This window comes from Neodiprion pinetum, chromosome 6 (assembly GCF_021155775.2).
Source record: "Neodiprion pinetum isolate iyNeoPine1 chromosome 6, iyNeoPine1.2, whole genome shotgun sequence".
Taxonomy (NCBI): domain Eukaryota; kingdom Metazoa; phylum Arthropoda; class Insecta; order Hymenoptera; family Diprionidae; genus Neodiprion; species Neodiprion pinetum.
The window spans coordinates 9,823,829-9,850,019 of record NC_060237.1 but is presented as its reverse complement, the minus strand read 5'-3'; the positions used below and the strand labels follow the sequence as shown (position 1 = coordinate 9,850,019).

The 26,191-nt window shown below is 38.9% G+C and overlaps 2 protein-coding genes and 2 long non-coding RNA genes across 6 annotated transcripts in view; 3 read left to right on the top strand and 1 right to left on the bottom strand.

Annotated features, from left to right (window-relative positions):
• The first annotated feature begins 454 nt into the window (after window positions 1-454).
• LOC124222039 (testis-expressed protein 10 homolog) lies at window positions 455-5,134 on the top strand. The gene is made up of 5 exons (XM_046632612.2): window positions 455-1,162; window positions 1,256-2,417; window positions 2,601-2,838; window positions 2,962-3,116; window positions 3,226-5,134. Exons 1-5 carry the CDS (start codon window positions 956-958, stop codon window positions 3,327-3,329), a joined length of 1,866 nt encoding a protein of 621 aa, XP_046488568.1. The 5' UTR covers window positions 455-955; the 3' UTR covers window positions 3,330-5,134.
• Window positions 4,922-20,362, bottom strand: LOC124222033 (polyamine-transporting ATPase 13A3). 3 transcript variants are annotated; one of them, XM_046632602.2, is made up of 18 exons: window positions 19,936-20,362; window positions 18,434-18,548; window positions 15,395-15,465; window positions 15,055-15,222; window positions 14,832-14,902; window positions 13,910-14,170; window positions 13,632-13,836; window positions 13,269-13,467; window positions 11,178-11,289; window positions 10,767-10,956; window positions 10,376-10,576; window positions 9,989-10,174; window positions 9,134-9,508; window positions 8,759-8,900; window positions 8,322-8,470; window positions 7,204-7,432; window positions 6,463-6,544; window positions 4,922-6,343 (listed from the first exon to the last, which is right to left on the bottom strand). In XM_046632602.2, exons 2-18 carry the CDS (start codon window positions 18,447-18,449, stop codon window positions 5,281-5,283), a joined length of 3,720 nt encoding a protein of 1,239 aa, XP_046488558.1. In that variant the 5' UTR covers window positions 18,450-18,548; window positions 19,936-20,362; the 3' UTR covers window positions 4,922-5,280. The 3 variants fall into 3 exon arrangements, with proteins under 3 accessions (XP_046488558.1, XP_068992996.1, XP_046488560.1); XM_069136895.1 differs by having other exon boundaries at window positions 19,940-20,362; XM_046632604.2 differs by lacking the exons at window positions 18,434-18,548; window positions 19,936-20,362 and adding an exon at window positions 15,992-17,094.
• LOC124222047 (uncharacterized) lies at window positions 10,898-13,288 on the top strand. The gene is made up of 3 exons (XR_006883923.2): window positions 10,898-11,277; window positions 11,367-11,507; window positions 12,793-13,288. It is a non-coding gene; the product is annotated as an uncharacterized lncRNA (long non-coding RNA).
• The window catches only part of LOC124222049 (uncharacterized), a 26,559-nt gene continuing 19,261 nt past the window's right edge, over window positions 18,894-26,191 (top strand). Inside the window, exon 1 of the long non-coding RNA XR_006883925.2 lies at window positions 18,894-19,817. This is a non-coding gene — a long non-coding RNA (uncharacterized lncRNA). The remainder of the gene's footprint in view (window positions 19,818-26,191) is intronic.

The window sequence follows — 26,191 nt, the reverse complement described above, 5'->3', positions numbered from 1 at the left end:
TGTAACCTTCAGTTACCTAGTAGTTCTGCGTGTGAAGCCACGTGAAGCTACGAGCGGTAACCGTTCATCGGTTGGTGGGATTTATCGCAGACGACACCGATCGGACTCATTCATTGGTCCGCCATGTTTACCTGCAAATACACAAGCAATCATGTATTCTTACGGTTGTGTGTTGGTATGACTTACAGGTATGACTTGAGTTTATCGCAGATGATAAGGCAGGTTCGCAACCATATAAAATTACCCTCATTACAGTTTTTTTTAATTGGTTGCCACCGTAAATGTGGAATCAATATTTGGTCCCGTATTAATTAGTTCAATTGCAATTCACGGTAAACAGCCATTTTATAATTCAAAATGTTGCTAACCGTCGGTGCATTGTTCAAACATGCATACATGCATTTTAATAACGGCGAACGCGTGTAGCTGTTCCTGATTGGTCCAAGTGACGTTCATCACCTTTGCCGCCAGCGATAATTTATAAGATAACTCGGTTTTGCGAATGTAAACCCGCAGCTTTAGGTTCAATACTTGTATTATGATACGTCAATATATAAAACTAAATTTAGTCAACCTTCGGCCAAACGGGGAGAACGGGGATAAGGTTTAGTCAATCGAATTCATCGAATTATCGCACACAGCTGATAACGCGAATTGTCAGCAGTAATAATTAACCTCACATTATTCAAAATTCCGTCCGGTGAAAGTTTTTTCAACAACTTTCAAATGTGTGAAATTAATCTCGTTAATTCAACGTAAGAGGGCGAAACTGAAAAATTCTCTTATAAGTCTACAAAAAATTCTATACGTCCAGACCTAACCTAACGTAACCTAACCTAACCTAACTTGTAATAGTCAACATACACCACGTGTAACGTGTTCCACAAGTGGAGCTTCGCGAGATTGTTCATATTTTGCTTTTGCGCACGTAAAAATTGAAAATTAATTCCAAAAAATGGGAAAAGGCCATAGGCATCAGAAAAATTTGAAGTCAGAAAAGGCGAAAGTTAAATTGAAAACTAAGACGACTAAGACTAAGCACCTGCCAAAAGGCCTCAATGTTACAGATACGTCATTTAAAGTTAAAAAGATTCTTATTCGAGACCAGTTAAAGACGCAAAATGAAACAGATATAGTTAGTCGACGAAACTTAAATATAAAGGTATGCTATAAAATTATATTTACTTTGATCCGTTTCGAGCTCTTTCTTTTTATTTTTGATCACTGAAGAACTTGTCTCTAATGCAATTTACAGGAACTCATAACACGACTACATCATTACAACAGTTCTGTTCGTCTGGAGGCAGTAAAGGGCTTAAAAGATATCTTGTCGCACCACTCTTCAAAGATTTTGAGCTCGCAACTCCATTCTTTGCTTCAAAGCATTGCCGCTTTGTCACTTGACAAAGAGAAGAGCGTTCGAAGAGATTCTCTGAAAGCTTTGAATTTAATCTTAAAACCAGTATCAAATGATCAGCTGGAACCTTTTTTCGATATATTAATATCGTACCTGAGTTGCGCCATGACGCATATTGATCCGAATATTAAGGAAGATTCTCTCTTGTTTTTGGATGTTTTAGCTGAGAATTGTGGAGTACTACTTGCTCGTAGCAGTCAAAAAGTTTTACCAAATTTCTTGGACATGATTTCCAAATTGCGAACAGAGTCAAGATTGGAAAGACAGTTGACAACAACTTTAAACTCTAAGCAGACAAGTATCAGATGGAGAATTAACGTTCTTAGTAGATTGGGCAATATTTTGACGTCTATGATCAGTGTAAACAAGTGTCAAAAACGACAAAACAACGATTTCACTTATAAATCGGAAGAGATAAACGTCACAAATTTAACACACGTACCACTTTTCCGACAAAACTATTTGCGGATACATCAGCTAAATCTTACTAGAGGGCAGGAAATGAATATACAAGTTGGCAATGGCTCGGACCTTGAAGAGATGAAAAAATTCACTAAAGTTTTGATGCTGTTGATGATCGAAAGCTGGATAGAAGTTGCACCGAAGAAAAATGGAACTGCACAGTCAAATCTCGTCATAACTAATGAAGCTTCAAGTTTATTGAATACGATTATGAAAATAATGGAATTGTTAATTGAATATGTGGATATCTTTGAAGTAGAATTAGGTAAAAATACAATCGGAGTTTGGTTTAACAATAACTTTCGTAATATGTTTGAAAAAAGTATTCTTGAGAATTTCCCTTACTGTGAGACAAAGACATTTACAAAGTTGAAGAAAAGACAAGACGATTTTACACCAGTGTATATAAATGCCAAATGCTTGGAACAAAATTTGGCTATTTGTCACGTATACGTATGGTTATCATCAAAAAACTTCACAAACGGTAACACTCACTCTGCTAAAGATCCGGCTCTGCGTGTCCTTCAATATATGATTGGTACGTACCATAATTGCATCGTTAATTTTGACAATATTTTTATTTCTGTATGGATGAAAGATTCGACGAAATATAAGGTAATTATAAAATCAAGGTGTAATTAAGTAACCAACAATTCTACAATTGTGAATCATTCAATAATGAATACATTTCTATCATGTTAACAATTTTTATACCTGGCAGAGAGACTGGAAGATTGGTCGAGCGGGGATAATTTTGCTCTTCTGCAATTAATCAGATCTGTAAAGTGTTTGCTCCTTCGAGCGAGCAAGGTTTGGTATCATAACAAAATCAATTTGGGATCAATATTGCGAGCTATGGTCAATGTTCAATCGAAGCATGCAAAAAAAGAGTTGCGATCTCAGCTCTTTGAAGTTCTTACAAGAATTATTCTGGATCATGATGCTACGGAATTACACAGGTTCTTATTTTAATTCTCTTCTGTGCAAATGCTGTCTAATTCCAAATCCATACGTTCAGCGCAACTCTTGCACTGCACAATTTGGACGTGTTTCATAGATTTTGTACATTTGTTGTATTCTAGTGAGGTTGCATTTAAGGAGTTTATTGCTTCGCTACCAAATTTTTTGCTCAAACACAGTATCCACGAGGATACATTGAAGATGTTAAACAGAGTTGTACTGCAATACAGGAAATGGATTGAAAATAGTCTTCGAGATAAACACGAAGAAATTATTGGTAAGCAACCTTTTTTTCTACTCGTTTACTGTGATCAATTTTATTACAGAAAATAACACGATGTTCAGTTTAACATCTATTTGAGAGCTTTCGAAATTATTCTTTGCAGAAAATGCGAAAAAAATTGAAATCATTGGATCCGATGATGAAAAACGTTCCCGTCTTTCAATATGCAACCTCTTTTACTTCATAGATGGACAAGTGTATTACTGAAACCTACTTACCGTTATTTCGTTCACATCGATAGTCGGTAATCGACGTGATATACATTATTTTCGATACACATATAGTGGCATTATCATTTTGTACAAATTTTGAATAGAAATACTAAATAATGCACACTTGTGAACGTTCTGTACAGCTTTTCTTCCATTGAGTAATTCATCTTAGCACTGCAAGAGTGGAAAAATTATATTAAAATTAATCATTGTGACTTAAGTATATTCCCCGTCTGGTAGATGGCAAGTATTTGTTTTGGGAGAGAAATTTTCGACGAGTATAAATAAATAGATTTTTATTTTCTAAATATCTTCCGTTGGCTTACTCTTTCTGTATATCTTTACAGTATAACCAGAAATATTTTTCACATCATTTACCTGTACAAAAACTACTTCTTAATGCAATTTTACAAAAATTATATCGAAATCTATAATTTTTACATTATAATATAGACTGCATATATTATATACTTAATTTAAAAAATACTCAATCATCTCTGCTCCTCAATAAATTATGATATATATAAACCGACATTAATTACTTTTGAGTTACGCGTGAATTATATTTAGTGCATCTCATTGACCATGTAGGCAATGTGCTATATTGAATAGCACAAAATTAAGGGACAACACCACTGTGACAGTTTCAAAAAATCGATTTTTTGAAAACCATTTAAAAAAATCTAAAATACTTTTAAGATTAAGATGCCGTTGGACCCAGGTCCAAAAAATAATTATTTTCGTAGATATTGAATATTTGCGGAGCGGTGCAGCGCTCCGCGCTGCGTCGGTTTCAACGCAAAAGTTGAAGCAATTTGGGCCGATGATTATCCCCAACGTCTCCAGAACTTTCATGAGGCTTCTCAGGCCAATATTGAACACTAATACCGCGATATCAGTTGCAATATCAACGATTTTTTTGCCTCCAGAGTTGGACAAATTAACAAACCTAAAACTTTGAACGTGTTTTTCTCGAAACCACTTTTTTGAGTGCGGCCCGCAGCAAAACTCGAGCAATTTTTATCCGATCGACTTCAAATTTTTACTGTATCAACGAAAATAGATCATCTAATGAACTACATAGGATTTTTTCGATATTTCAATAATAATAAAAGTTATAGCCTATTTCGACGAGAAATTTTGCTCAAAAATCATTCTTTAATTTCAAAAGCGTGTCTATTTTTTAAAAATCAATTTTTTTCCAAATCCCTATGTACTTCACTTCAAAATAACGAAAACACTGCGAATTTTTTTTAAGTAGACGTTGAAGAGAGTTTTTCTGCGCGCCGCGAACCACTGTGGAGACAACAGCACCTGAAAAATGCGTAAAAAATGTTTTTTGAAGAATTAATAAACAAGGAAAAAAACGCAAAAAATTTTTTTCGAATATCTCTTATTTTTCCCACAAAAAAAATTATTGAAAAATGTAAAAAAAAACAGGGGGTCACAGTGGTGTTGTCCCTTAAAACTCATCGTTGTAAAGAGCAATGTGATGTTGGCTTAGTTAGTTATAAAAAAAGAATCGGTCAAGTTCATGATGAATTAAAAATGAAATTCAAATAAAATTTCGCCTTTGATAAACTAAAATTACAGTTCAATGAGATCTTATATTTGCATGATGTACATACATTACTCTCTCTCTCTTTTATATACAGTGCGTATATTATATACTTATCCACCAGTAGGTTCGAATTGAGAATATGATGACTTTTTTTTTCATTTTTTCGACTAATGATGTTGCATTCTGGGTATGTCGGTGTGACTCCTGTATTATCGTAAGACTGCACCAGTCATCACCGGCTGCAGTTAGCAAAAAAGTACAATCGTATTGTAACAACGCCAGGCGTTGATGCAAAAAAAAAAAAGAAGAAATTCTTCGTGGGTGAAAATTTATTATGTCGTATTCACTTTGTCGGATTTTCCCACAATTAGTATGACAATTATGCTCAGCATTTAGTCATCATATTTTCCTTATCTTCCTTTTCATCATTGACAAATGCTACATTTTCTATCCCGTTAGCACCTTGGACTTGTACGTCTTGTGTAGCAGGGATTGCGGTGAAAGTACCAGATTTACCGTTTTTCGTGATCGGTTCAACACCGGAAATGCTTTCGTTACCTGGTATGTCAGAAATATTTCCGACGCTGGGAGTGATTGGCAAGACCGGGCGCAGTGGACTCAGTCGGGGCCACGTTAAAGTGTTCCTAAGATAGTGGCCGATGGCCAAATATTGTTTCTTAGACTTTTCGGGTCGGTAAAATCTCGGCCGAAGCTTTTTCTCGATAAGATATTCGATCACGAATGACTCGAAGAACAAGCAGACGAGAAAGTTTGCGCACGAGAGCACCAGTATTCCAAACCGCCATTCGTAATTCGGAGGCAAGATCAACTGTAACGCGTTTATTACCCAATTAGCCGGATACAGAGTTATGTAAACGCATACGCCGATCAGGAGTAATATCGACATCGTGAATGCCGTGTTCGTGTAAATCGGTTTTCTGTAGGGCTGGCCACGCGAGAACACGACCGCCATTGTTATGTACTGAAACATGGAAACGCAGAAGACCGAATAGTTTTGGTAACACGTGTAGCCGACTTTCTCGGAATACTTGAAAGGAACGAACCACGAGAAGCGTTGAACCACGTAAAATGCGACGCTTTGAAACACGGTCATAATGAACATCAGGAATATCAGAGATAGCAAGGGTGTAAAACTGAGCAGGCTCGTACTCGGTGGTTCCTTCGCCAGTTTGCCCTCGTAGGCCTGTGTTTTGCCGAAGAAAAACGCAAAGTTCACTATCAAGCAAATGTCGATGAACAAAAATTGCAAATCCGTCAAATTGGAATCGATCGAGTACAGTATTACTACGGACAAGAATTCCGTCAGTGAATAGGCAACCATGAATTTGAATATCCCAAACGATGTGACTAACGCTGCTCTTCCTTGTCTTATCACTTGGAGCATGCATCTTATGTCCGGTGTGCGTGATGTGAACGGGCTCGCAACGCTGTAAAAACATGGAAAATACCATTGGAATAAAAATCTACTCTCGGTCCATCCAGTTTGAAAAATAACGTAATCGACCTCGATGTCACGTGGAAAGAATAGGGAGAAAAATTTCCTCACCTAGACTCGGATTCCGAAAGAGACACTCCTGCATGGGCTGCCTTCAAAGCTCCGCAATCGTTGGCGCCGTCTCCGCACATTGCTGGAACGAATTATGCATGAGAATGAAGTTAGTAACGTTACTGTAGTGATTAAAGTTATCGAAAATCGTTATTTTACAGTTGCAGGACTGTCTGAAATTCAGTAAATCATAATAAGGAAATATCATGTATTCATTATTTGAAAATATAACTAGGTACTTCAAAGTCACTATAAGCTTGCAAAATAGTAATTTCTCCCCCCAATGTTTCGTTACGTTACGTTAACGTTACTAACTTCAGACTCATCATTATTTTTTAACAACTCTATGAAATAACCAACAGCGTTCAATATCCAGTCAAGTTTTCCTTTGCACATGTGTAACTAATTATAAGTAAAAATAATTTTTTCAACAACCTCACACATCGATGGGTCTCACTCTAAAGGTAAAGTTTGTATGAATATAAAAATTTTGACAATGAATCGCTTGTAAAATGCAGTATTTTTCAGAGAAATGAACGTGTAAAGATTTTCCTAGCGAAAATATCTCGAAAAGGACCCCACGAATTTATCTGCTGGAATAACAATTTTTCTAAAATATTCTCTGCAGAGTTTTTCAGCAAAATAATTAGCGAAATACTGACGCGACTGGAAAATATTCGATTAAGGATGTATAAGTTTTTAAGCACAATACGCGTGCGTAACGCAATTTGAGTCACGTACCAACGTAGTACCCGAGTTGCATCAGTTCCAGGACAAGTTGCTGTTTCTGATCGCTGGTCATTCGAGCGAATACAGCACCTCTGACACATATTCGTGAAAGTATTTCGGGATAGTGTTCTCGTAGTAAGGCCCAAGTTTGACCAGTTAAAGCGAATCTGTAGCCATCAACGTCGATTCCTCGCTCGATTGCATCCAGTGTTCGTATCATCAATTGTTTATTCTGTATTTTCTGCATCACAACAAAATGATCATTCACTGTTAAATGTTTGGCCAAACTATTGCATTGTTAACGGTTGGATTGGAAATTGGATAGGGTTTCACAGCGTACAGTTTCGGTGCATGTTCAAAGTTAGTCTGGACTCTTCAAGCACTGTTTGTGTATTTGTGATACTTGATGATTCAAATAATTATAGAAGGAACAGAAATTGCAAACACGTCATTAGATTTCCTTTTCTTTCAGAAGTACATTTCACGCTAATTTATCCGAAAACTGAAACAGCGATATTCACTCTAACGCAGCGATCTATTTTTTTTTCTCAAAATTATAGAACACGAAAAATTTTGCACGTACAGTTCTTTGCTGAAGATTGAGAATCACCGAAGAAAACTACAAGGCATTTTCAAAATCCAGCATTTCTATAAAGAAAAACCGATGGTTTTCGGAAATTGGATTTTATGTACATATGTCGGCTATTTCTCGTGTTCTATTCCGATCTGTAATGAGAAGTGCTCGATGTGAGCGAGTATTCTTTTTTACTTGACCGAACCGATTCGGTTGATTAAACAAAGCCTTTCACCAGCAGCAGCGCAAATGATGCTGTGTTATGTTTGTAGCCTAGCAAGAACTAGCGCTGCTACGGATATCGAGAATACGAAAGCTGTCATTTTTACCGTCGATTCTTCGACCTAAACATGCGATTATGCGTTCGCACCGCTGGTTCCGCTCTTTTTATGACACGTGTAACATAATCTCAAGGCTAGGAATTATGCATGGAGCAAATTAAGTCGTTTCCTGTTATGGAAAGTATACGCTGGGTGAAAAATAAGATTGTTCTTGGACTTTGCCGAATGGACGTTACTGTAATTATTCTTATTGTGAGATTTTTTTTCTCCATTACCATTTTGGCGGGCGCTCCTTGGGCGTTGAAAAATATTTCAGGCTGAGATTTCAAATTTCCTGGTACAACGGTCACGTCAATTACAGTTTCGAAAGGCGATAATATACCACAGTCTTTCGCAACACTGACAGCAGTTTGGATATTGTCTCCTGAAAGTTTGTTAAAACTATGTAAGTTATATTATTCTACGTTTAACGTAATTTAATACGTCCCACGAGCAAATTTTCGTATATTAATTTTTCAATATCAGCATCGTCAAATAATTTTCGGCATTGAAAAATTGCTTGATCATGTAATTGCTGTTTTTTCGCCGTGGCAATCAGGTTTCACAGTAATAAGCAGCATCATAGAAAATCTTATTTTTTTGGACGTCAAAATATTTATTAAAAAAAAAAAAAAATAGGAAAACATAAGCTTTGCTCTATAGGTAAACTGACCTGTTACCATTACGACGCCGATCTCGGCTTCCCTCAGCTCTTTTATGACCTCGACCGTCGGCTTTTTTAAACGATTTTCCAGTACAACCAACCCGAGGAATTCCAAATTTTTTTCCACTTGATCTCTTGACATTCTCTGAATCTAAAAAACCATTGCATAGGAATATATGCGTTTGTGTATTATACCAAGACTGAAAAAAAAAAACAAATCGACAGAATTTATGCACGACTGCCTACTGTACTGCAGCATAATGGGTTGACTCTTTTAAAGATTGATTCTTTTCTTTTAAACTGGATTTCAATTTGTTTTTTGTGAAAAATCCATCTGGAAGCCCAGCAAACTCCTTTTCCTTTCCTCGTCCCATCTATATTCACCTTAGCGTAATTGCCTTCAACGGATGTACGAGCAAGAGCAATGACTCTGTACCCCTGTTCGGTGTACCGCTGCAAAGCTTCGGTAATATTCCTTGGTATGGAGTCGGATTTACTCAAGCTGAGTATCATCTCGGGGGATCCCTTTGTGTACGCCAAAAAACGGTCGGACCCCAGCACCCTGACGATCACCGACATCCTTTGTAACGTGCTAGAAAAGTGATACTGATGCACGATCCCTATTTCCGAAATTCCGTTTATATTTTCTGTAAGGTTCTCGTTCTTTGGAGGTCTCACAATGGTCGGCACCAGCTGGTCGTACTTGCTGATGTCCTCTATTTCCGGTTCCTCGAGAATCCATCTGGTGCTCTCGAACATCTGCGAAGATAGAAAGGGAAGAAAAGGATGTTACGGGAATGTGTTCAAGCTCATTGTAATACGAACATTCCAATTAGCGCTGATCATTGGCTTGGCCTCCTCCCTCGATTTCAATCGTTGAGGTAATATCGATTCAGATGCGATTAAGGAAACAAAATTTTGACACAATCCTCGAAAATGATCTATCATACTATTTTCATACCACCCGAGGCGCGAGCGAATGTAATTTTTAAATGTGCCAGAATATCTTCAGTCCAGGAATCATTACTTTAACATCGTTTACCAGGCGAGTAACTTCACGGCTTCTCAGAAACTTGTAATCTGAACACGACTTTGAGCTGCAAGGATTCAAACGATTCACCGTTGGATTTCAGAGATATCAAACGATCTCAAAGACTTCCCCATCGGCGAATTGCGTCTGATAGGTTGGAGCCCGCCTTTTGCGATTCGAGAAGCTAATCTCTGCATGGTGTTAGGTACCTTGACGTCCAAAGGATCTCCGCACAGCTCACCCCCGATCAACGTTAGGCTGTGACAGACCAGCATGCCTTCGAATATCGGATGAGTTTTCAGCGATGGCACATCCTTGACGGGTCCTCCGAGAACTCCATCCTTACTTGGCACGATTCCCCACATGTCCAATCCATCCTCGGTCAGAGTTCCTGTCTGATCAGAGATGGAGAAGATTGATGTTCATTTGTTCTGTTTCGCACACTCTTATGATTGGATCAAGCATTGGTACGCCATAAGCTGTTCAGCTGACTTCGTTCTTTCCAAAAAAAAAGTCCAAATTGATCTCAGAAGTGAAAATTAATCTTTATAATTATGTAATACCGTTGTCAAATGCAGACCCTAATACGTTCGTACCTTGTCGAAGCAAACGCAGTTCAAGCTCCCGGCAACGTTGATGACTCTGCTATTAATGCAGTATATCTGCTCGCATTTCAATCTCGCCTGAGCGTACAACTTCCCGACTGTCATTGCCGCAGGCAACGCAGGTGGAATCACAATCGTAATTATGTCCAACGCCTTAATCGCAATATCTCCGGCGGTCGTTCCACGGGATATCTGAATCGAACGACAGACAGCGTAAGGTTTTTGCAAGTTGTCCCTTCTAAATTTTTACAAGTACAGTTACAGAGTAAAATCTCGAATATCACGCAACTGGACCTGAGTTACTGTACCCAATAATAATATAATGACGATTTCGGTAGTCAATAATAAAGATAATATCGCAAAACCTTGCAGACCGGCTTACCTTGCTGACAATGGTGTAGGTGAAACCGCACGTTGCTATGACAGCTAGAATGGCGATGAATTTGTACGAGTCTTGGTCAAATTTGAAATCTGCAGGTGGTGGGTATAAAATAGCCGCTACCAGGGCTCCTCTGCTCGTTTCTAGTCCAGTTCTGACAACCTTGGCTAAAACCGGTCCACCGCCGTAGTACCTTTAATAATTGGATCATACTCAGCGCTCTACGTACGGTCATTAGTCGGTCGTGTCGATCCTTTGTCAACGAACAGAAATTGACCCGATGGTCTAATGGTCAGAAGATAAAGGTCTTACGGACCTCGATACGGAATATCGCGACAGCAAAAAGTCTAATCCCCGGCATTAAATTATACTGCTCACAATTTCAATAGCTGTTAATAGTTGATGGCTGTTTACCTTGTCTGTATTATCAACGTTCCACTGTACAGCGTGTGTTGGGCGCAGCTTTTTGGATCGTAGACAACTGCGTGCCGAGGCAAAGGTGTCTTTGTAACGGGTACGGATTCACCTGAAGAAAAAGTCACTGCCATTTTATTTGCATATTCAATTTGTAGAATGCAGTTGTTCATCCGTTCCTGCTTTTAGCTAACCCGTCAAACGCTGATTAATTGGAGGGAGTGACATTGAATGGAAATACTCGAGCATTTCGCCATTCGCATTGTCGTGAGGTATCGGTATCTTTGGAATCTGGCAGTTGCATGAACATTTCTCCGGTTTCATCTCTCCGTACGTATAACGTTGCCACTTTTTACATTACTATATGGGCATTTCCACGTCAACTGTTCCGCATGACGAGTGATTTCATTCAGACATAGTGACGTCGTTGAATTTTCCAAGAAAAAAATATTTGCAAAGGATATCTAAAGATTTTCAGAACCTTTGAAGTTATGTATCTTCAAAATTTCTGTTTGATGATTTTAAAGAAATTTGTATCTCCGTAACCATCTGTTGCATTCGTAGTTCCCCGAATTATTTTAACAGGCAAAAGTTCAAAGTCTATATGTTATTCTGGTCTGGTAAAGTGAGCAATCTAAGGATTAAATGTTGGAGCTTGTCGCGTACACTTTTGCCCCTGCAGTATAGGCACAGTGTAACTTATTGCAAGCTTCGAATACATTATTTCACTTAAACACGTTATTAGAATGTGTTTGGCGATCGTCGTTGCCCATTAATATGCTGCGCATGAAATTCTCTTGGGGAAGTGCCTTGATAAGGTCCGATCGCCATAAAGCCATTTTTTGTACCGTACACGTGCTGTGCGAAATCTGTTCTACTTCGAAAAATTCGACAAGTTCAAGAATTATGTAGCAGCCATGTAGCAAGAATACAACAAAGATTAGATATCATCGGTTTCATCGTACTCTCTTCCGTTTATATTTTTCCTCGATTGACGTGGGCGACGATCGAATACTTACAAAAGCGTGTCGTACTGGAATAATATACTCATAAAAGGCACGCGATAAATTCGTCGCTTACTTTACCGCAGGCGGCATAAATGCACGCGACACATGCTTCAATATTTAATATCTTGCAGAGTAGATGGTACACTAAACTTTCGAAGGTCTTCAAGATAAGGTTAAAACTATATAGAACAACAAATACTTATTCGGAATTTTACAGAGTGAGAGAATACCACTGAAAACTGGATATTAGTGTCTATTTGCATGATTCGGTCAACATTTCACAGCTTGCATGAGTATATATTATATTTATTATATTAATATTTTTCTCCCCAAACTTCGGACTTTTGTGCATTAAACTAATTTCAGTACCTAACTGAGATTCGGATAAGTGGTTTCGCATATACGAATTTCTAAGAAATTATCGAACGAAAATTTCCCAGGAGAATAACTTCCGCAGTTCTGAAAATTTACTGAATTTAAATAAAATTGCTTGCCGTAAGGACCAGTTTTAGAACAATCGTGGAACTGCTTATACAATAGCGAGTGTGCAGGCATGTTTACATCTAGATACCGTCGAATAACGCAACGATAATATTTTTTGTCAGCAGCATTTAACGTGAAGCAGACACCGGCGTACTCGTCTTGGACCGCTAAGTAACAGTACCTCATTATTATCGAGCGGGACGGTGTGTCATGGAAGAGTGGGGTGCAGTAATTAATCCAGACGGAAAGTAAAAAAACGACCGTTTTCATAAACACCTTGATTTCCATGAATTCCCGTTTGCCATTGTAGATACGAAACACTTGACACAGCGAAGATACGAAGTTTTTTGTCAATAACTTAACACTAGATCGGAATTATCATCATCAGATAAAAATACCAAAGTGCTCAATTATTAAAGTGCGAGTTCTCGATTAAACCGGCAATTCAAAGTCAATTCGACAATTAAAAAATGTCGATTATAATTGTCGTAGATAATTAATAACACCGATCTCTCGCTCCGATTACATCTCAACTCCTTAAGTCTGAACCTGATATCTGAATCGATGCTCCTCCTATGTGCATTTATGCGTCATTGCTCACCTGTCAACATGGACTCGTTCAGTATGCATTGCCCTGTGAGTAGAACCGCGTCACAGACAACGATCCCTTGATATTTTGGCAGTTCAATAACGTCCCCGGGGACCAGTTCCGAGCTCGAAATGGTCTCGAACACTCCTGGTCCTCTCCAAACTCTCACATTCTCTGAGGAAGCGACGGTGCCGTGGAGGTTCTTCTGATTCTGATACCAAACACGCGATTAAAACTTCACGGATAAAATGTTAATCGCCGCGGCTTGTAATTAGAATTAGCAGGAATGTACGATAATAATTAAAGTACAGCAGAAGTGATCAGATTTCCGGTAGCTCGCGGCTGAAAAATTATTTCTACACGCTTGAAACTTACCTTGCGCGTCTGAATTATCGAACTGATTATACCGAACAAAGACATGCCGATAATTGCGATCGTGTAATAGATGTATCCTTCGGCAAACCACACTGCCAAGGTGAATACTTGAAAAATATAGAACGGGTTTATGCATTCCAACAATAGTAGAACGCCTATGCTCTGCACTGGTACTAGTATTTCATTGTTGCCGTAAACGATCCTCCTGATTGTACGGAAAAAAATGTTTGAACGTTTGAATGTTGTCGTCTGAATAATAAAACATTCTTGCATATTACCTCAACAATTGTTCCTCTCTGGATAAACCTTTGGCCTCGTGAAGATCGGCGCATAGTACGTGCTTGTCTAGGCCGATTAGCTTTGAGAATTCACTCTTCTTCGTGTCCCAAATGTAGCATTGTTTTTTACACCAGAATGCCTTGTACTCCTCGACTTCTCGTAATGTGCCATTTTCCAATTTTATTGTCAACTTTCGCCCTTCGATTTTTCTTATCAGATCTTCTTCTATTTTACCCAGCGTCTCACTCACCGATTTTTCGCTATGGATGTACAAAAGACAGTATTGTCTTACTGATGGAGTGTTATTTTTATATTTTGTTTTTTTCATACACCCAGACACCCAGTTATACACCAGTATTTTCTAAATTTGTTCAAAATTTCGGGGTTCTGTTTGGACTGATGATTACGTAACGAAATTATTCATTCGGCCTAGGAATGTAAAGATTGAGAGCAAAACAAAATAATGACATATGGAATTTCCTTATTAGTATTCGGAAGTAAATCGTAACTAAATCTAGGTAAACCCGTATCGTGTCATTACGGAGGCAATGTAATGTCGTTATGGCAATATTCGAAGTGACATCATTTCATGGCATAAAAGCTAAGATTACGAAGAACTAATTAGTAGAGACTAGAAAATATAGTTTATGAATTTGAAATTTTATTTCAATAAAATTTTTGATCGAGTAATTAATACAAGCTGTCAATAACCATTCCAAACTGTTCAACACTACGTGTTTCAATTCCTTGCGTAAATTACTTTTGTTCTTACATGATGATTTTCAGATACTCTGGAAAACAGTTTGAGTATAAACAAGTATTTATTAAGACCTCGTTTGGAGGTAACTCGAATAGGTCCTGGTTTATCGAACAGATCAAAAAAATGTGTGAAAATTAAGGTGACATCATTCGTTACGTTACCTCAAATTCTTCGTAGAGACGGTCCTCAGATCTTTGACAAAGTACGATTTGTACTTTCCCTGATAATCGTCCTGGGGAAAATGAGAAAAATACCAAGTAAATGCGTATAAATTCGAATTCGGAGATATAAGTTGACGTTCGCGCTTTTCACGTGCTCCTAACGAGTAACACCTGTTAAAATAGGTGAACATCTTACGACGAGATTACGTAATGTCGTACTTACGATAATCAATAGTTTCGTAGCTCGGCTCAGAGGACATTTTCTATGAGTTGCGTATAAATACAGCTGTGGATACCAGTGAAAAAGTAATCTAACGCAACCGACAGTTACAATAAACGTCACGTAAGTCAGGAAGCTCCCCACCGTGCTCCTCTCGAAGCCGAGCACTTGCTGAAAACGTGAAAGGGATTCTAACGAATATCGTCGATGTCTTATTGTTGACTCGTTATCATTGAATTTTCCGAAAAGAACAAAAAGAAAAAGAAAAACCTTCAAAACAAGGTGATAAAGTGATTGCGGCTATAATCGTTGTACCGCATGTGGCAAAATTAATTTTACTTACCATTTCATCATCATGCCCGCTGTTGAGTGTCTGAAGGTGAGATTCAGAGTGATATTTACGTTTTTTCAAGTCTATAAAACAGTAAATTCGTTACATAAATATCAAAAGGAACCTGTCGGAGGAGCAAATTTTATTTCATCAGAGGCGAATTAAAGGTCAGGTATCGATGCTGAAATTGGAAGTAAATTTAAATATTCTAGAATATTGCAATGTGTTGACTGGATCAATAATTATGCAATAAAATCATCGATAATTTGCGAATTTATATATTAATAGCAAATTCCCGGAAGTGGCAGAGATAGCTTTTGTACAATTGGCCGAAAGAAACAACATCGTACGGCTGCTTCAGGCGTAACACGCGAAGCGTGACGGAGAAATATGCTCCAAGCTTAGAGGTGATAAAATGCAGAATCTGCGCAACCGTCTGTGAACATTAGATTTGTTTTCTTAAAATTAGTACACGCGTAATGCGAGCCTTGTGATTTTAACATCTAATATTCCCCGTCAGGATGAGCAACTAATCGCGCGAACATTTCGCTTGTCTGACAGACTGCGGAGAATTATTTATTCGATCCTTGAAGTCCGAGATGTACCTACGTGTGAGCAGATCAAACTTGATTTATCTTCTTATCGTGATTTCACAATTTTTCTTTCGAACGAATAAACTCGTATAAATTATCTAGACAGGCCTCGTACGTAAGATCGCAACCCTGAAGCAAACCGTGCTCTATTCAACCAGGTAATTACTCGTCGTGTCGACGCTATCTTGGTGTTGGCCGCAGACAGCGTGCATGCACCTAATCGCCTGAACACGTGTCTATAAATCAGCTTTCATATGTGGGAAAATGTGGATGATAAATTGTCACGGTCCGTTCCGCATCTTATTGATAAATGGACAGCTAATCAAACAGCTTGACAGTCAATGACGGAGAAACATTATACACGTAGACAAACAGAGTGTGTGCAAATATTAAATCATCGATGACACTGACGGCGTATTCTTTACCGGTACGAATCGTTTCTATATATCCGTGTATCTGTGTCCTTTTAAAATCGTCGAATTTTCAACGAGGCTGACAACTTGCCGTCAATAATTTTACCGTCGCTTCCACGGATGCAAAATGCAAATCCAGTTTGCGGGATAAGGAAGGGAAACTGCAGCAGCGGACTGCAGCCTGGTCATTAGTAAGCGACGTTAGATAAATGACAAAAATGGAAGAGAAGTAGAACAGAAAATACTTCGGCTCGAGTGCACGGTGAACGTGTAAGATACCTATGCATGGGTATATTCTCCAGGGAAAACAGGTAATTCTGGTTTAATTAATTAACTTTACGCTACAGGCGCCTGCATAGCCAGGGTACTTTTGACGCGTTTAGAAGTTGATTAAACGAGCAATTTTCTACTTGTGCAACACCTCTCTGTGATGCAGGTTTTCCATCATGAAATGGTACTGTATCCACTTCGCGCTCAACTATATCGACGCACTGCGACTATAACGCTCATTGTGTAACATCCGGCAATTGCATTATATAATATATTGTGAAAAGAAGATACGAAGTGTGAATTTCTGGTGAGATAAATGGAACGCATTCGAGTAACGCGTACAAGTAAACAAAAACAAATATATGCAGTTATTTAGCAATTGTTTATTCCTGGAACCGCTGAACCGGTTGAACACAAATGATGCGGTGAAAATCGTTAGTAACTCATTAACGAATCAGTATTGAGTCTCTTTTATTAATTTACTGCTCGCGCGATATTACACGACTCGGGATGCAAAAAGTGGGTAATTATTTTATGATACGTGTAACTTACAATTAGATAGCCTGGCAAGTATCTTTTATAGCCTCTTGATGGACAGTTTCCGATAAACTGCCCTTGAATATTAATTTGGCTAATCTCTCAAATTAAATTATACGTTCGCAACGGTTCGATTACGCTGTCGTAAAATATAGTTGGAAATATCTCAAGATATCGTTCAATAGTTTCACTCGCGTATATTTGACGCGAGCACACAATTATCCCATTGAAGTTTCGAGTCATTCCTAAGATTTTCACTTCACTGGTTGAACAACGAGAACTTATCTCGTTCAATCGGTATGCGATGGATCGATTGCTTCTTTTAAATCATCATCGATTTCGCCCGATTTAGATGGTCGGCGCAAATTGCAACGGTCGTGATCATAAAATAACCGGGTAACATTCACTCTGCCCTGATATATTTCCAAGGCACACTTTCACGACCGCAAATATCTTATTCACGCTTGATCAAACCGACGCCAAGTGTACTTAGTAATTTGCTATGTACTTGGTAGTTTTTTGAAAAAACAACCCAACGGTCCGCGTGTTTGACAAAAAATTATTACTCAATGTATAACAAGGTGGTATAAAAAAAAAATGTATAAACGGCAAGCAATTTGTGCGCCGATTGTAGCTCGTGTCATACGCGTAAATACACTTACGTGGCGGAGTTGTTTCTTTTAGTAAAATCACGTTCCTCGATTACGTGCGAAGCATGCTGACACGCAATGGTTTCGAAGTAAGAAAAAGAAAAGGAAAGAAAGGAATAATGAATAAATAAAGAACGTTCAAAAACGAATTCATCGCGAGAAATTTCATGCAACGAGCAACTGGCAAGGTACGGAATATGATTGTATACCAATAATTGGACAATTGTTACCCGTGTAAAATTACACTTGGCGTTATCTCGAGTACCTACTCATTATGAACTACGCACTGGTGTCTATATTTGCGACATCGACAACACGAGGTATAAGGTATTATTCGAAGGACATCTGACCAGACATTTTATGTGTGCACAAAGTAAGTGCTAGACCGATTTATTCTTGATGAACGGTTCGACTTCGAATCATCGCAAGTAAGACGGTTGCTTTATTCCGTACGAATTAACTTTCGATGCATATTCAGTTTTTTCGCATCGTTGCTTCACCCGCTTTAGGCGAGAATATAAGTATTCACATTACGGCTGTCAAAATATAATTTAATCACTGTTTAATTTTTTTTTTCTTCCCGCTTACCATTTGAGTTGCTCATAACTCCACAGTTACTCGGTAAAAATCTCCTGTGAAGTCGGTGAACCTTCCCTGCAGAAGGAAACCGCCGTGTTGCAGAAGACTTTCACTCGCTGTACGGCTGCTCAACAAATTATGGTTGTTTAATTTACATTTTAAGCGAGTACGTATTATTGACAAGAAATGCATTACCTATCTCAGTTTATACAATTAATTTCACTGCGATTGTGAATACAAAATATAACAATACACGAACCGATTATAAAAATCTTTCAGATCTTATCACGCGAAATCATGTGGCAAAAGATCCCGGTATTACATGTACCAAAAAAATTCGTATTAGTGTGACAAAAGATTAATCGACACCTCGATTACCGCCAGCTATAGAGGAGTTTATCTTTCCGCGTCTACGATTATTGTATGCCACAACTTGAACAACTAACTTGCGCGAAACGTGATTGCAGAGAGACCAAGACACCATTCCGTGTTATCACACGTTCTCTTATACATATCCAACCACGTCCACTGTACCGAGCAGCCAGCTGTTATCACTCGTCCTGCTCGTTAATCCGGTTACTGGTAACCAACGGGGTTTGTCCCGTACCTTGTCCGATCAGACCCTAAGCTCGGTATAATTCTAAGGCGTGACGCCTCGGAGGAAAACGTCTATCTCTTCATCCGGGATTCAACGAATGGTTATCAATTCATATCAATTTTCCGACGATTCTTGGTCCGCGAAATCTCGCGTTTGTTTATCATTCTACCGCACGGAAATCGCGATTCAACGGGACGACGTATCCTCGGTAAACAAGTTTCCGTCACAGATGGATCACCCTGTACGACACGTGTGTCATACCGCGATTCTACAAAGGGTCCTCCGTTATCCAGCTACACGATCGCGAGTATCAGTCACGATTCCCGACGAGGTTCAATGGGATTAATCACCGATGGGAGTTCCCGCGAGTCGCACAGTCGGGGACCTCGGATTGCACAACAAACCCGATGCGTGCACTCCCACTGGAAACACGCTTTCCTTGTGCAACACCGAGCCGCATGCATGCATCTCAATTGCGAAATGCATCGCGTCTCGGCCGACGCGTTTAATTCTTTGGCGAACCACGGATTTTGACCCATTTCGAATATGCGGACAACGATCCTTACGGTGGCTACGGGAGGTCAAGAGAGGCGTTAAACCTTGAAGCCAATGCCTTGAGCCGCGAATGGAAGATTGGACTTATCGAAGTGTGGCGGGGTGGAACGTGGTACACGCGTCTTATCACTCTTTCAGTGATCGTACAAATTGTACGTTACAACCACTTGTACCGCACGTGTTTACATTTCGTGGATTCGTAAAACGCTTCGCGGTTGGTGTTGCAGACGTTTGATACAGGTACGTTTGTTTAGTGTCTGACGATCGTTGGAAGCAAGGAAGATTTTTTTTTTCCGATACACTCGAATTGCCACATGTTTATATATTCGAAAAGTGTACAAATTCTGACAGTACTCACTTACGTGTACGAGAATTAGTGATCGTCGTTCGTAATCCTAGTTCTTCTTGGCTAATAATATCCTTTGCAACAAGGATAGGCCAACTGTTCGGAGATTTTTGTCACGTTCACTCTTTTCATTCCTGATTAAATTTCCGGGGATTTGGCAATTGCAATTAGTGGCGAACCGGCCGAAAAATGCAAACAATTTTTATACACTTCGGACACAATTGCAATTCGATTCAATTATATTTTGTGCGAATTTTGCGCGTGCCTTTCGCCTTTCAAAACGTGTTGTTTGCTCCACTGGTGAAAGGACGATGCACGGTGCCGGTGATACGAGCGTTTTTTTGACTTGTGAAAGCGTTGAAAATGCGTCCGAGGAGAGTTGACAGCGGTAGCGAATTCAAAGTCAAACTGGTGCTCCTGTCGCGCTTGGAAGACCGCGTAAAACTGACATTTCAAACTGTTCTCCAAACTGTTTAACTGTCATCTCAAATCAGCCCCACTCTTTGGTTTTCCCGTGGCATTGCGAATGTGTGCTTGCGCGTGTTTGTGTGTGTCTGTGTGCTTGCTTGTAGAGGTTCAGCGTGTGTCGCGATGCGGACGAATCGTTACAGCTAAAAGCATTTGACCGCGACAAATAGGACGACCGATAACCAGTCGTCCACTTTGACTTTCGGAAATGACTAAATTCCTGGTGAAAAATAATATTGTACGTTTCTTCGTCGATCGATTAATCACCCTCTAAACAAGATCCAACCTTATCTCATGGTACGACAGATCTTCCGTCTAATTATCATCGACGTTTATTACGTGTACAGGAAAAAACCTTTTACCGCAATCTTGACAGATTCTTCGTTTACTAACATGTTAAGCTGGATCCGCAAATGAGGAAAAGTACATCAATGGATTTCAAAATGATTCGACGAGTACTGAACATACCAGCATGGCTTACGATTCTCTTTCAGTAACATGTAAAGTGAGAAGAGTCTACAAGATAATAACAATAAATTGCAGTTATCACGAGTGAAGAGCGGGTGTAGTTATGTTTTAATAGTTCCAACTGTCGAGCAAAACATTTCTGACACACGTGTCTAATTGCTTATATTTGTTTGGCCTAAAAATCTCAAGACTTGGGACCAAGTAGATGAAAAAGTTTAAAACATGTACTTTTTGCCCTGCGATAATCTCTGTGACCGTGATGTGATATAAGACAAGATAATTTGCATGTAGCTGCTGTAAGGCATTTGCTTCTAATTATAAATGAGAAGACTGAAAATTGTAGACAATTACTTCCAGCATATCGATACCCCGTTTACGTTTCAACGTTTTTTTCAAAATTCTGTTGTAAATGACATGCGGACGGATTATAGTTTCCGATGCTATTTAGCTCTGTTACAAACTTTCCGATAATTGTTCAACTAATATATCTCTGCGTATAATAAGGTCATTAACTCGTTATGACATAACACAGCAAAAAAAAATGAAAAATCAACAAAAGAAATATTAGATAATTAAATACGTAACTTAATGGATATAGATATATATTTACCGTTCCTTCTGCGCTATTTTGGTAAAGTCAACTCGCCACAGCTGGAAGAGTTCGTAAAATAATTACACGCGAAGAAGACATCGTTCGCAGCGTTGACTCTGAAGAATTGCCGAATATCGTGGATAAAATTTACGGATGTCGTATTTCTACGTTTATAAAGTTTTCGAGAAAACACGTTTCTCACACATTCTAAAATATTTCAATATCAACTATAATGCATTGTTGAACCAACGTTTGTTGATCCTGTCACAGATCAAATTACAATTATATTCCGTATAATTGTATCTCCTTTTGAAATAATCACGATGGAAAATACATTATGGGAATAAGTAGGTATAATTAATAAGTCGTAGTGAAATCATTTTGGAAAAAACCTATTTTTTTATACCGTAACGAAGTGAGTCAGGGATATCTGCATGTGAATATATAAGGCATATATCTACTATTCAGTCGCATTTACCGCCGTATGTTATGCTGTCGTACGTCAATTTATGTATGTACGTAAGTGATGTTCATTGTCACACCAGCAATCTAAAATTAGCTTCAGAAAGTACGCAAGAAAAATAAATCGTTGCAAAATTATGTATATTGATACGAAGTTTTATTTGATATTATAAAAGTGCAGACAGTGAAAAGACCGACCGAGGTTTCGGTTTCGGTTTTGGCCAGTTTCGGCCAAAAATGCTGGTGTTGGCGAAAAATTGGCCAAAACTAGCGCTCGTGTCGTCGAGGATGTTCGAAATTAATTTTGCACCTACGTTGCGTTCCGAAAATAAAGTGGCTTCCTAACAAATTGAAGTCAATTATTTAATCTAATAGAATAATCTGTTAAAAAGGTAGGGAAAACACTAGATTTCAGGGTGTAATGAAAATTAAACTAAATTTTAACTTAACCACACAAGTTTCGGCTTCGGTTGCGGTTGAAAATTGTGTTTTGGTCGGACACTAGTTATGTTTAATCATATCACACCTAATTTTAACAGGGAAAAACTGCGGTATAATTCTACGTAACTGTATGCAACTAAGTATGACATTACGGAAGTTTTCAAACATGGACGCCATTCCCGCTCGACTGGTTTCCAGTCGCAAGTGACCCGTGTCCTTAAGCCAAGTAATTACAGGGATCAAGTATAAATTAACGTAATGTAAGTTGTAAAGTGTAAGACTTATGTTTAAAAGGAGCCCAAATATTCTTTGCCACGTAAGTAGTACAGGCAGAACACCAAAATACAACGTATACAGGATCGAAACATTGACGTCTACCGGGTGTTGCGAAACATATATTTTGTACATTTCTGGTAAAAAACTAAGCAGTTGTATGAGGTTACTTCAACAATTGCGACAAGCTTTGAAGCGTTCAGAAGTTAAGCCAATTCGTTTCGATTTCCTTGTGCTTATCGATGACAAAAAAGAGAGAGGTTCAGGAATGAATAAAAAGACGCCCGTTATCCTTTTGCATATAATAAACGGTCTGACGCTTGCGAGGAACGTTATAAAAATAAGGAAATGAAATTGAAGTATCATGCGCCTGAAACTGTGACGGGTGTACACCATGTGCGATTATTTCGTAAGTTCATTGGCAACATTGAATTCCCTTCCGGGTATGAGACAGCTATTTGCTTCCACTTGCCACTCGAACTCGCGGGATGCGAGTCGGTAAAAACACTTGACGTATGTTCATGGGTGAATGCCCGTGTTCCACGTGTGGCAATTTCACTTCGTATTATATTACAATATTCAGCGTCGTACTATTAATCAAGATCTGCGTTGAGAGGACAAATTTGATTGTGAGATTGGATTGAGGATAAGTTGTTAGTGAAGAAAGCTCGAGAGAATATAAAATGAAAGGTAGTAACTCTGTATTTAACTCCTATACTCGAACGCCTAACTTGTCTGAAGACACGTGACGAAATTCTTGGTACATAATCAATTGCGTTTCTAAAACCTTCATTTAAAAATTCACGCCGGTTGATAAAGCACTAAGCCGAGTATTATTTTTTGAATATCGAAATATTCGAGCGTCCTTGCTCGATTTGACAGCCATGTAGACCGAACACTGGCGCATGCTTAGAGATTGGTTGTACCACTCTGTGACAGAAAAATGTGCGTAAATAAAATTTCAATATCATTCATCGTTCGCGTTGAGAACTTGATAGTAAACCTCGATTCATCGTTTTGACTTAGGAATAAATTAGCGCAGAACTCGCATATTTAAACGCCAAGGCGAGCGAGCGATGCCAATAATCATTCAAGTTGGACATTTACTTGGTTCGTAATCGGTTTTGCAACAATTCACTACGGCGAAATGATCACAGAATTTTTTTATATAAATTTTTTGCAACCTTCAATAAATACTTTTAGATGCGCCAATGGATAAGGATTTTTTATCGCGTTGAAAACTTCTTAAATGACCTTAGGTTCAATATAACAGCACAATTAAGTATTATGCGACCGGCAGACTGTAATTCTCAACATAATCATATAATGCAACATAAACGCGCCTCGGTCTGATAATGGTAATGTTATTCGCCATTTGACAAGGTAATTATGAAGAATTCTATCGCTTCGGTAACAGCAAGCCATGAACAAGTGATGCAAGTGTAAAATATGAAAGTACGCAATCATTTTCAGCGGAACATTGGAATTAAGGTAAAGTTAAATCGACGTGGTCAGCCACGTAGAAATTGCCTTGCAGCCATGGTTTTGCTTATGAAACGTCGGAAGCGTGTTCTCCGCTATAAATTTTTTATTCAGATTGCAAAAAAAAAGGTGAGCACCAAGTTTTCACTCCGTTATTTGAATTCGATGTGAAAATTGAGTGATCGCGCATAGACTCACAGGGGAATTGCTCGCCTGTCAGGGGATAAGAACGGTTTTTTCCACAAGCGATTAAGTAGTATAAATTTAAAGTGTACTTAATGTGCCTCGATTCAAATTTTGGCACTTTGGTAGACAGGGGAGAGCCAACTGGACCGAGGTGCGGTTGAAGTATGATCGAGTACGAAACAGCTGACATGTCGTTGGGTTTGTTGAAAAGTTGAAGTGTGCCAGGTGTCGAGGAGTCTCTCGAGTACCTGCGAGAAACGAAATTGACGGCGAGAATAATGTGCAAATATTTTCAGACATTTCGCAGCGAATATATTTCTGCACATATATGCCTGCGAGCAAATTGTCATCCGTGATGATTAAGCGAGGTAGGTGCAGGGTACAGATATCCCCCGAACGAAATCAGGGCTCGCCAAGGTTGATCTAATACCCTAATAGATCCCGTCATTGGCGTAAAGCGTTGGGGAATGATCTAGCGTTCCAGGCGTATCCGATAGACTCATAAATCGGCGAATTACCACTGACGTCAATGTGTCGCAGGGGCTTGATCCAGGCCAATATGAGGAAAATTGAGGCCATCACTTGTCCAGATACAGGCATACACACCGGTGCTCAGTGTTCATAAGTAAGTCCAAACGATCTGTACAATACTTATGGAAAAGCACAATCCGAGACTGTTATGCGGTTAGCCGCTATTCACTTTTGGAAGATATGCCGGATGGTCGATGCGACAAGTGAGGTAACCGATAAGTTCGCTACTGAATATCAAGTGACCTTGGTTCCAAGCTTCCCGTGAACACGTAAGCTGATCCAACCTTGTGTTCGACTTGGTGACAATGAAGCTTTGAAAGTGAAATCTCGATGGTAACCGTGTCTAACAGGAATACAAATCAGCTTATTTCACGCTAGTATGTATAGCGAGGCATAAGTGCAGGATCGACATGATCATGGTGTTTGAACGGCATTGCGCGGAGCGTACGTTTCTACCTGTCGTACAAACAGAGCACTAATTCCTAACGCACTGACACTCGAATATCGGACGACACGCTATCGTTTCAATACTGCATGCGTCTGCGTTATCTGTATCACACCTGCGATGCAACACGCGATACTCAGAATCCGTGTATCTGTCGGTGCTAGAGTGTACAGGTGAACCCGATTTACGGAGATTCCAGACTGCAGATTGAGTGCAACGATCGTTATTTTATCGCTGTAACGTAGAAAAAAATTTGCACCAGACATCCGTACCTCGCAAGCTTGGCGTATCTAATTCCATTGTAATGTCCTCTAAATTATGGACCTCGTGGTATACCGAGCTGATAACGCAGACAGGAAGGTACAACGTGCTGCTGATGCGTAAAACTCGCACGAATAGCAAATAAGATTACTTTTACCATATCACTTTATTGTTTCTGTCGTTTGAATTGGAGTTATGCCGCAGTTGATAATTATCAACTAACCGCAATCACACTTTCATATTTTTCTACATTTCATGTTACAGAAATGCGCAACCATTTCCCGGTATCGCGACAAAAGTAATAAAAGTTGGATCCTAAATTCATAAACAAGGAAAGGCTTGTATATCTGTATTCACCGCTGACCCTGAGTTTTCGATGATGGCGCACCAAATCGACATATCTTGCGGGCTTGAAACACAGGATAAAACCATACTGGTATAACCGTTTTTGTAGAATGTCGGCAATTCTGGTAACAATATCAAAAGCCAGTCATGTTTTTGTGTTTCTACGACACGTACGGCACGAATTACAGAGCTTACAATATACCTATGCTCTATTCTTCATGTATAAGGTTTTTTTTTTACAGAACTCTATTACACATAGCGGTAATTGCTAAATCATTGCGGATATTGCAGAGCGTTGCATCATTGATGGAATC